The 12,325-nt window shown below is 44.6% G+C and overlaps 1 protein-coding gene across 2 annotated transcripts in view; it reads right to left on the reverse strand.

Moving 5' to 3' along the window:
• Positions 1-12,325, reverse strand: part of LOC122540838 (integrin alpha-11-like) — a 179,738-nt gene that overhangs the window by 8,839 nt on the left and 158,574 nt on the right. For both annotated transcript variants that reach the window (XR_015753800.1, XM_087981311.1), the window contains exons 27-28: positions 8,927-9,040; positions 5,711-5,806 (exon numbers count right to left, since the gene is read on the reverse strand). Coding sequence is in view for 1 of the 2 variants with exons in the window: in XM_087981311.1 (XP_087837437.1) it covers positions 5,711-5,806; positions 8,927-9,040 (210 nt within the window). In the remaining variant the exon portion in view is untranslated. The remainder of the gene's footprint in view (positions 1-5,710; positions 5,807-8,926; positions 9,041-12,325) is intronic.

Below are 12,325 nucleotides of genomic sequence, written 5' to 3' on the forward strand. Positions count from 1 at the left end.
TGGATAGATTAGGAGGGTGGGCAAAGAAGTGGCAGATGGAATACAACATGGGGAAGTGTGCGGTCGTGCACTTTGTTCGAAAGAATAGAGACATGGACTATTTTCTAAGTGGGGAGAAAATCAGAAGTCTAAAGTGCTTGGGAGTTCTAGTCTAGGATTCTCTCAAGGTAAACTTGCAGGTTGAGTCAGTAGTTCGGAAGGCAAATGCAACAATGGCATTTATTTTCAAAGGGCTTGAATATAAAAGCAGGGATGTACTTCTGAGGCTCTGGTCAGACCACATTTGGAGTATTGTGCACTGTTTTGGGCCCCATAGTCTCAGGAAGGATGTACTGGCCCTGTAGCATGTTCAGCGAAGGTCACGAGAATGACCCTAGGAATGACCAGCTTAACATATGTAGAACGTTTGAGGGCTCTGGGTCTATACTTGTTGAAGTTTAGAAGGATGAGGGGGAATCTAATTGAAACTTACAGAATACTGAATGGCTGGACAGTGTAGATTTTGGGAAGATCTTTCTATTGGTAAGAAAGATTAGGATCCGAAGGCAGAGCCTTAGACTAAGGGAAGACCTTTTAGAATGAGAATAAGGAGAAACTACTTAAGCCAGAGAGTGGTGAGTCTGTGGAATTCACTGCCACAGAAGGCTGTGGGGGCCTGGTCATTGAGTATACTTAAGATGGAGATACATAGGTTCTTGAGGATCAAGGATTATGGGGAGAAAGGGGGTTGAGAAACTTATCAACCATGGATTGAATGGCAGAATAGGCTCAATGGACTGAATGGCCTAATTTCTGCTCCTATGTATTATGGACTTCCCCCCTGTTTCCAATGTTCCAACATTCCTATACACTCAGGGAATGTTGCATGTTCAGAAATATCATGCTTCCAAAGATACATGATCTGTGCGAGGAAAGAAAACCTGCGGTGAATCATAGAGAATCATACAGCACAGAAACAGACCCTTTGGTCCAACCAGTACATGCTGACCAATTTTCCTAAACTAAACCAGTCTCACCTGCCTGCACTTGGCCCACCCTCCAAATATTTCTTATCCAAGTACATATCTAAATGTCTTTTAAACATTGTAACTGTACCTGCATCCAGCATTTCCTCTGGAAATTCATTCCACACCCGAACCATTCCGTGTGTAAGTAAATTTCTCCTCATGTCTTTTTAAAATCTTTCTCCTCTAACCTTAAAAATATTCCCCCTAGTCTTGAAATCTCCCACCCTTGGGAAAAGACATCTACCATTCTATACCCCTCATCATCTCATAAACCTCTATAAAATCACCCCTCCGCTTCCTACGCTCCAGTTAAAAAAAAAGTCCCAGTTTATCTAGTCTTTTCCTGTAACTCAAATCCTCCAATCCTGGCAACGTCCTGTAATCTGTGAACCCTCTCCTGCTTAGTAATATTTTTCATACAACATGACAACTAGAACTGGACACCACATAGTCGTTTCTGCTATAATGTGTGTTTCTTTAACATGAATTGGCTCTAACTTGATTGAAGAATTTAGACCATTATTTGTAGAACACGTACCTTCCTTAGGGTATTGGCTATAACAGGGTTCCAGCCCCATTAGCTTAAAAGGTGTGGCTATTCCGCGATTTTCTTATAACGTGAGATTGCACAACTTCTGGTCTATTGTATTATATTAGAACCGACTGTATTGCAAAAGTGGGTTCAACAAAGTCCTGTACAGTCTCAACACATTGTCCCAACGCCTATACTCAAATCTCTGATCAGTGACAGTGGTTGAAATGGAAAGCTGAGATTCAAATGGACCAAACACATTTAAAAGGAATTCTTTTACAGGATGTATGTATCACCGGCAAGTTCAGCATTTGTTCCCGATTCCTATTTGGCCTTGGGATCTGTAAAGAACTACGCACATTGCTGTTTGTCTGGAGCAAGGACGACAGATTTCCTAAAGGATCGTTTCTTTTCTGAGGGCTTCTTGTGATTTTTGTTTTGAAGGATATTTTTGGATTTTCGAGGGGCTATCTTTTGCTTTTGAAGGGCGCCTTTTTCATTCTCATTAATTTATTAGATTATGTTGCAACACAGTTACAATACTCTGTTTATGTTGATAACATACGGGGTATATCGATTTACCCAGAAACAGAATTGGAATAATTCACCAATACCCTCTATAATTACCAACTCTCCATGAAACATTTAACCACAATACAAAAGCAAAACACTTTTTTTTTAGACACCATACGGTATTTCAATTGGTAGAAGGCTTAAGTTAATGCAAGATTTCTTTCAAAATAATAGTCACTTCTACCCACAAGAATCTGTTATAATAAAAACACCTGTGAATTGGTGAGATCATTGTTCAGTGGAAACACAATAACCTTACAAAGCTGGAAGATGTAAACCAGACAGTCACTGCATCTCCAATCACAAACGCAGATTTAAATTTAACAATTAACTGTTCAATAAAGTCGATCCATTGTATTTTTCCATGTATCATAGTTAAATAAATTGGATTCCACATTCCCTTACAAGGAACTCATGATTTTGGTGAGTCAGTTTTCTTGGATGGTAGTGAGCTGAATATTTCTTGGTTGATACCTTTTTAAAATTGTTCTCTCTTCTCTGCAACCCATTTCCAATCTCCCCTCTTCCCCCACACCTCTCCACGATCTTCTGTTCCTCTCTTCTCCCTTACAGAAAAATCTCTTGCGTCCGGCAAAAGACTATTCTGGCTTTGGTTACCCTGACAACAGCCATACCAGCCAAGGTAGCTTTCGATACTACCCAGCTCCCTCCACTCCATCAACCCCTGGAATTGTTTCCCTTGGCAACTTTGCAAACTCCTCCCTGCTCCTCCAATCACAGAGAGACTGGGAGCTGGAGTAGGCCATGCAGACCCCCAGCCTGTTCTCTCATTCCATGTGATTGTGGCTGATCCTCTATCTCAGTATCACATTCTCACTTTCCTCCCACACTCTTTAATGCCTTTGAAACCTAAAATAAAATTTATTTCTTAAATATCTGGTGATTTGGCTACCACAGTCGCCTTTGGGAAAGAATTCCACAGGTTCACTATCCTATGAGTGAAGAAATCTTTCCTCATCTGTACCATGAAACTATGTCCCTAGTTCTGGACTCACCCACCTAGGGGAAGCATCACCTAGTCTATCCAGCCCTCTCATCCCTCTAGTAAACACAGGCCAAGCTGAATCTGCTAACCCTGGTATTGCAGGCTGTATCTCTCCCACATTTGCTGCTGAAGTTTCACTAACAAAAGGAAGTAGTGGAACCAGCGTGTGATTGGAGGAGTGTCTCATCACCATTTCCTTCCATTCTGTTTCCAACTTTTCTCCAATTGAATGACTCGAGCAAATTTTCCTGGGGACTGTTGAGCCCATTGCATCCATGCACTTGTGAGTAATGCTTTCTTCTCTGAAGGAGACCAGCGGCTATTATCACGCTACTGTGTGTGGGAGCTTGCTCTGCAGAAATCGTCTGCTGCATTTCCTACATTACAGCAGTGAGTACACTTCAGGAAACAAAATAATGGTGTTGCTGGTCCCAAAGTGCTTTGGGATGTTTTAGGATCATTTAATTTGATTTATTATTGTTACATGTACCTAGGTACAGTGAAAAGATTTTTGTTTTGTGTGCAGATCATACCACCCACAATGCATTAAGATAATAGAACAGAGTGAGGAATACAACGTTATGGCTGCAGAGAAGGTGCACAAAGAGTGAGGTCAACATTACATTTGAAATTGGAGAGGTCCATTCAGAAGTCTGATAACAGCGGGGAAGAAGCTGTTGAAAAACGCTACAGGAATGCACGGTGGCTCAGTGGTTAGCACTACGGCCTCACAGCGCCAGGGACCTGGGTTCAATGCCAACCTTGAGTGACTGTCTGTGTGGAGTTTGTATGTTTTCCCCCGTGTCTGCGTGGGTTTCCACTGGGTGTGGTTTCCATCCATAGGCAAAAGATGTGCAGATTAGGTGGGTTGGCCATGCTAAATTGCCCTGTAGTGTGCAGGCCAGGTGGGATAGCAATGGTAAATGGGATAGAGTGGGGTGCTGTTTGCCGAGTCAGTGCAGACTTGATGGGCCAAATGGCCTCTTTGTGCACTGTGGATATTCTATGGTTTTATGTTCTTTAATTTCTGGAGATTAGATTAATTGTTTTGAGGTAATGCAGATTTGTCCACCAGAGGTCAGCACTGCACCATCTGAAACCTGAATGAAAATGGAGACAGAAGCTATACCTACTCCCATTGAAACAGAAAATATAATAAAAAAGAAAAGCAAATCTGACTGGACCATTTCCCTTGGCAACTTTGCAAACTCCTCCCTGCTCCTCCAATCACAGAGAGACTGGGAGCTGGAGTAGGCCATGCAGACCCCCAGCCTGTTCTCTCATTCAATATGATTGTGGCTGATCCTCTATCTCAGTATCACATTCCCACGTTCTGCCCCATGCTCTTTAATGCCTTTAAAATCTAAAGTAAAATCTATTCCTTTAATAGATGTGGGCATCACAGGCAAGGCTGGTGTCTCTTCCCCATTCCTAACAGTTGAGAGTCAACCAATTTGCTGTGGGTTTGGAGTCACATTTGGGGTAAAGATGACAGGTTTCCTTCCCAAAAGAACACTGGGGACAGTCATGACTTTTGAGAATTATTCAGGCTTATTATAGTTTTATTTCCTTAGTTGGAATTGTCTAAATGCAGGTTGAGAAAACACCCTAAAGATAATACATTTTAAAAAATGAGATTTACAACAGAAAGGTTTCCCTATTAGAAAAAAACGTGTGAAGATATGACTGAGAGAGAGAAGTTGCAGGTCAGCAGATACATCATATTCTGATGGTTACAAAGTATGGGAGACTGGTAGATTGGAAATGCCTGTAACCCACTTGTTGACGGAGTAAATGTGTTCCCAGGAATAGTATTTTGTCAAGGGGCAACTTATAGTGAAAGCTGTCTATTAGGTTAAATTCTTTGTCCCTCCCTGGAGGTCTTATGTCTGTAAAAGTCCTGTTTTAATGATTGGCTCCTTTGGGGTAAAGGGGATCTGACTGAAGTCTTCAGACTCATGAAGGCTAGATGGGGAGAGATTGATCCCTCGAGAGCACTGAAAGCAAGGACAAATCTCCACCAGGCAGTGATTGGTGAGGGCTGAAAATGTGTGGCTGGAAAAGCGCAGCAGGTCAGGCAGCATCCAAGGAGCAGGAGAATCGACGTTTCAGGCATAAGCCCTTCTTCAGGAATGAGGAAGGGCTTATGCCCGAAATGTCAACTCTCCTGTTCCTTGGATGCTGCCTGACCTGCTGCGCTTTTCCAGCAACACATTTTCAGCTCTGATCTCCAGCATCTGCAGTTCTCACTTTCTCCTCAGTGAGTGGTGAGGGTCTAGATTGGTCCTCAAGAGAGGAATCTAGACTTATCCAGAAAGGAAGACCATGCAGGGTCCCCGGGAGAAGGCAGAAGAATGCCAGGAGGGGAGGGGATCTATCAGAAGACTGGCGGAGACAAGATGGGCCGAATAGCCTCTGTTAGATAGATACTGTGATTTTATCATTTTTCAGCGTCCTCCATCCCACTGCGGCTCAGTTTGACCTCAGCTCCATCCTGTCAGGTTGATGTTTCCTGAGCCCAGTACTCGATTATCTCCCCAGTCAGAGAGGTGCCGGGCTGTGACCCAGAACAGAGAATACTGACTGACTCACCTCCCGGCTCCGGGCCGAATCCTTTAGAAACATTGCTCTGGGCTCCCAAATGTCAAGGGTTGCCGTGGTAACGAGTAGCAGAGACCTAAACTTGAGCTGAAAATCAAAAAACAAAAAAACATTCGCTGTAAGAAAGTGGAGACTAGTTTTCATTCAGTCTCCTCCCGCCCTGCACCTCCTGACTGCCCTCCCCATGACTCCCCACCTCCCTTCTCCCCCACCTTCCCTCTCCCCACTGCCCACCTCCCCATCCCATCCCATCCACACTCCCCTACCACCCTCCCCATGGCTCCCCACCCGCAGCTCCCCACCCCCACCTCCCTACCACCACCCCTTCTCCCCCATCACCCAACCCCTCCAACCTCCCCACGTCCCCCTCTCCCACCTCTCCCCCACTTTCCCCACCTTCCCACCTGCACCTCCCCACCCCCACCTTCCTCCCCCACCTCCCCTCTCTCCACCACCCAACTCCCCCATCTCCCTCCTTCACCTTCCCTGGCTACCCCTTTACCTCACCTCCTCTCCCCCTCCCCCTCCCCGACTGCCCTTCCCCCACCTCCCCAACCCCGCCAATCCTCCCCCTCCCCCGGCTCCACACCGCCCACATCCCCACTGCTCACCCTGGGCTACCAAACTGCCCTCCCTCCACTCCCCCCCACACACACACAAGAAACATACTTTCCACTTCAAGTATTTATCTAATATTCTTTTGGAAGGAAAAAGAAAGCAGACAGTGGAAGGTCAGTGTGTGTGAGTGCGTGTGCCTGTGTTTTAATCTGTTCTACACTTTACATCATCGTACTTTGAGGATTTACCAACCTGCGAGCCAACATTTTCAGCTCGGCCTCGAAACATAATATTTATTCCACGTTAAGGTTATTGTTTCATCAACTCCTCTAGATTAAGGAAGGAAAGCTCATATTGAACCTATTTATTAAATTCCACTGATTTCAGATGGAAACTGAACTCCAGCGGTTTCCCTATCAGTTTTAATGATGATTTCAGGGATTGTGGCTTTTGTCATGAAGTTTGTTTCTGCAACAGTACAATAATGAGACACAGTTTGCAACTGCATGTGGCTTTGTCTCCTTTTGGATGAAGTAATGCAGAAAGCATTTGGGATATAAATCAAACCCAGGCACCGTTAGCCCCTCTGAAATTATCCTGAAAATGAGATTATCTGAACGTTCTGTGTGGAACTCCCAATTATTTTTAAGAGTTTGATATTTAGGAATTGAGCTGGAAGTTGAAGGCCACATACAGGTTCTGAACTCCTGCCTCGGGATCTGAGTCCCACTCTAGGGACAGCACCGAGGGAATGCGATAGTGGCTGTGCACCAGGACAAAATGTTAAACTGAGGCCCACTCTCTTCCCTCTCAGGCTGGTGCAAAGGAAAGATTTTCAATTACCTAATCACCATCTCCATACTGCCTGCTCTTCAGAGCTAACTTGCTGTTTCTATTTGCCTGACTGACAAGCCAAGGTCTCCCATGAATCAGTTGGATTCTCTTCAGGGAGATTTCGAGGAGATTCCCAAATAGATTCTGCTCTTGCAATTCTTGTCTTCTTCCTATTGGAACAATGTTGTGAAACTTGAAAGGGTTCAGAAATGATCTACAAGGATGTTGCCAGGGTTGGAGGATTTTAGCTACAGGGAGAGGCTGAATAGGCTGGGGCTGTTTTCTCTGGAGTGTCAGATGCTGAGGGGTGACCTCGTAGAGGTTTATATAATCATGAGAGACATGGATAGGATGAATAGACAAGGTCTTTTGCCTGAATTGGGGAATCCAGAACTAGAGGGCGTAGGTTCAGGGTGTGAGGGGAAAGGTATAAAAGGGACCAAAGAGGCAACTTTCTCACACAGAGGGTGGTGTGTGTATGGAATGGGCTACCAGACGAAGTGGTGGGGGCTGGTACAATTACAACATTTAAAAGGCAGCTGGATGGGTATATGAATAGGCAAGGTTTAGAGGGATATAGGCCAAGTGCTGGCAAGTGGGACTAGATTAGGTTTGGATATCTGGTTGGCATGGACGAGTTGGACTGAAAGGTCTGTTTCTGTGCTGTACATCTCAATGACTATATGACTCTCTGACACTAAGCCCCAGTTGGAGCAGTTGCTTCGGGAGGTTGGTTTCAGATTACAAACCTCATGGAGCTGATTGTTAGGGTGTCTGGCCTCAATGATGGGCAAGTTATCTCATGACGCGGCGCTGCTTTGGTATCATCTTTCCTGCCTCTGTATTTGGAGAATATTGTGAAGGAACCACCCGAGGCAATTCTATCTGTAACCAATAGGAATCACTGCTGCCCAGTAAACCACACCTTAGTCTCAGGTTACAGATCCTGGTCCTGAAATACTCTCTGTCTCTCACATGCTCTGGCTATTCAAATCAGAAGCCACCAAACACATCGAGAGATTCCATTGGGAATGTACCGAGGTGAGAGTTGAAAAGTGTGGCACTGGAAAAGCACAGCGGGTCAGGCAGCGTCTGAGAAGCTGGAGAGTTGACGCTTCGGGCGTAAGCCCTTCCTGAGCTGAAAGAGGGAGCACACAAACCTCCAAGTAACTCATCTAGACAGCCCCTTCAAGGGTCACGTGCCCCACATGTGACAGCATCTGCAGGTCACATATTGGGCTTTATCGGCCGTCTCAGAACGACAGCAGAAGGAAGTCATCTTCAATCCTGAAGACCTCCATAGCTTAGTTATGAACTGTGACCATTGCCATAATGTGGGAGATATAGCAGCCAATCTGTGCACAGTAAGCTCCCACATACAGCAATCACCAGCAATCTAATTGGGGAATACATAGAGGCCTGGGCTACCAGGGAGATCCACCCTTGCTCTTGATCTGAACAGGAGATCAGCTAGATCTCTCATTTCTGGCACAAACAGGGCCTTGAATTTCCTGTCTTTTCTGAAAGGTGGTACCTCCAACAGTTCAGCACTCAGTGTAGCAGTGGGAGCGCCAGCCTAAACTGAGTACTCAGCTGGAAGCCAAAGCAGGTTTCAGTCGGAATTGACAGTGCTTTGCCAGTGAGCCAGAGCTGATACATGCGAGTGAGGACACACATCACTCATACCGAGGTGTCTCTGACACAAGTGCACAATTACAAGGTCTCCATTGAGAAAGGTTCAGTAATCAAGCATTATTAGATGGGCCTGGCTTCTGTAGACTGAAAGAGTTTGTGATGGGGTGCTTATGTACTTACCGCCACCAATGAATCTGTCACGAGTCTGCCAGAAATGTGAACGGAGTATTCGTCACTGGTTTTAAAGTTCTTCACATCACATAACAGGAGACTAAACTGAGAGTTGTCAGCATCCTGTCAGAACATAAATATTGGAGGTTAGGGCTGGCCTTGTGAACACAGAATGGAGGAAATGCATCAATCCAGGCTGGAGTGGAGTAGCAATAAGTAGTCTTCAGTCAGAGCCTTTGAAGATCACTCATTAAGCGGAAGTTGAGACAGCTCTAACAGATTATAGCTTCTGGATAGTGTTTAGAGTCTGGCATGAGTTCATCATAAAAATATTTACAAGGAGAGAACACATTTTTATTGGTGAATGATCTAGTCTCATCTGAGGTTTCTATTTTTGGCTTCTTTCCTCTTTTTTTCCCTTTCTGAGCTGCTGAAGGTCACGGATTGGGATCCAAGTGCAGTTCCACAGAAAACAGGATAACCCCGTTCCCTCCGCCCCCACAACTCCTCCCACTCCATGCCTCCCATGACCATGTCCAATCCAGCAGTGTCCAGCTAGTGAAGGCACAACAGCTTTCCTCAATATCATTATAAAATAAACCAAAGAGCTGCAGAAGCTGGAGATCTGAAACAGACAAAAACAAATTTCAAAATATTAACTCTGTTTCTCTCTCCACAGATGCTGCCAGACCTGTTGGGTTTCTCCAGCAATTTCTGCGTTTGTTGGTTTCAGCCATTCTGAACACACAGACCCCTCCTTGCAACCACACTCACTCTCACAACCACACTCTCTCACTCACATACTCACACTGGAACTCTCACAGCCACTTGCACTCTCATACATCTCATGCATATTATCAAACTGACTCTCACACTCTGTTGTAACCACACTCTAATGCTCACACTGTCAAACTCACACTCACACTCTTGCACTCTCACATTCACATACTCACAGTGAAACTCCACAATGGAACAACCACGTGCATTCTCACACTGTCACACTCATATTGTCAAACTCGATTCTCACTCATAATCACTCACTCTCACAACCACACTCTCCCATGCTCACTCGCTTACTCACACACAAACACATACTCACACTCACACATGCTCACAATCATATTTGCATATGCACATTCACGCAAACACACCCCCTCACACATGCTCACAATCCACACACACACTCTCACAGACACCCCAGCACACATTCCCTCTTCATACATCCTCAATTACATCCAAACACACACCCCAATTACATTCAAAAACACACACACCCGAATTATATTCAAACACACACATTCACACTAATTACATTCAAACACACACACACTAATTACATTCAAACACACACTAATTACATTCAAACACGTATAGATACACTAATTACATTCAAACACACAAATTACATTCAAACACACACACTAATTACATTCAAACACACACTAATTACATTCAAACACATATAGATACACTAATTACATTCAAACACACAAATTACATTCAAACACACACACTAATTACATTCAAACACACACACTAATTACATTCAAACACACACATTAATTACATTCAAACACACACACACACACACTAATTACTGTTGTGGTTCTGTTCGCCGAGCTGGGAATTTGTGTTGCAGATGTTTCGTCCCCTGTCTAGGTGACATCCTCAGTGCTTGGGAGCCTCTTGTGAAGCGCTTCTGTGATCTTTCCTCCGGCATTTATAGTGGTTTGATTCTGCCGCTTCCGGTTGTCAGTTCCAGCTGTCGGTTCCAGTGGTCAGTATATTGGGTCCAGGTCGATGTGCTTATTGATTGAATCTGAGGATGAGTGACATGCCTCTAGGAATTCCCTGGCTGTTCTCTGTTTGGCTTGTCCTATAATAATAGTGTTGTCCCAGTCGAACTCATGTTGCTTGTCATCTGCATGTGTGGCTACTAAGGATAGCTGGTCGTGTTGTTTCGTGGCTAGTTGGTGTTCATGGATGCGGATCGTTAGCTGTCTTCCTGTTTGTCCTATGTGGTGTTTTGTGCAGTCCTTGCATGGGATTTTGTACACTACATTGGTTTTGCTCATGCTGGGTATCGGGTCCTTCGTTCTGGTGAGTTGTTGTCTGAGAGTGGCTGTTGGTTTGTGTGCTGTTATGAGTCCTAGTGGTCGCGGTAGTCTGGCTGTTAGTTTGGAAATGCTCTTCATGTATGGTAGTGTGGCTAGTCCTTTGGGTTGTGGCATATCCTCGTTCCGTTGTCTTTCCCTTAGGCATCTGTTGATGAAATTGCACGGATATCTGTTTTTGACGAATACATTGTATAGGTGTTCTTCTTCCTCTTTTTGCAGTCCTGGTGTACTGCAGTGTGTTGTGGCCCTTTTGATTAGTGTCTTGATGCAACTTCTTTTGTGTGTGTTGGGGTGGTTGCTTTCATAGTTTAGGACTTGGTCTGTGTGTGTGGCTTTCCTGTATACCTTTGTGGTGAATTCTCCGTTAGGTGTTCTCTGTACCATCACGTCTAGGAATGGGAGTTGGTTGTCCTTTTCTTCGTCTCTAGTGAATCGGATTCCTGTGAGTGTGGCGTTGATGATCCGGTGTGTGTTCTCTATTTCTGTGTTCTTAATGATTACGAAGGTGTCATCCACATATCTGACCCAGAGTTTGGGTTGAATTTGCGGTAAGACTGTTTGTTCTAATCTTTGCATTACCGCTTCTGCTATGAGTCCAGAGATGGGTGAGCCCATGGATGTGCCGTTGATCTGTTCATATATTTAGTTGTTGAATGTGAAGTGTGTTGTGGTTTGTGCACTTTAGGTAGTGCATCCCACTCAAACCCATAGTATCACTACCAGCGACACCATCACACAAACTGGCTAAAGAACTACAGCAGAAACTGAAACACCTGATCAGCGGATCCAGACACTCTATACAGTCAACACAAGAATTCTTGGACATCATCAGAAATATACACATAGACAAGGAAGAAACCATGGTCTCATTCGATGTAACGGCACTGTTCACCTCTATCGATAAAACCCTTGCCAGAGAAACAATAGCCAACCTGCTGGACATACAGAACAGACAACAGGACGTTGAACCTATCAATAAAGTCGGCATACTCAAACTACTGGACCTGTGCCTCACAACACACTTCACATTCAACAACCAAATATATGAACAAATCAATGGCACACCCATGGGCTCTCACCCATCTCTGGACTCATAGCAGAAGCGGTAATGCAAAGATTAGAACAAACAGTCTTACCGCAAATTCAACCCAAACTCTGGGTCAGATATGTAGATGACACCTTCGTAATCATTAGAGACGAAGAAAAGGACAACCAACTCCCATTCCTAGACGTGATGGTACAGAGAACACCTAACGGAGAATTCACCACAAAGGTACACAGGAAAGCCACA

The sequence above is a fragment of the Chiloscyllium plagiosum genome, unplaced genomic scaffold, assembly GCF_037043375.1.
Source record: "Chiloscyllium plagiosum isolate Xiang-an unplaced genomic scaffold, Cpla_swu_hap1 HiC_scaffold_39, whole genome shotgun sequence".
NCBI lineage: Eukaryota > Metazoa > Chordata > Chondrichthyes > Orectolobiformes > Hemiscylliidae > Chiloscyllium > Chiloscyllium plagiosum.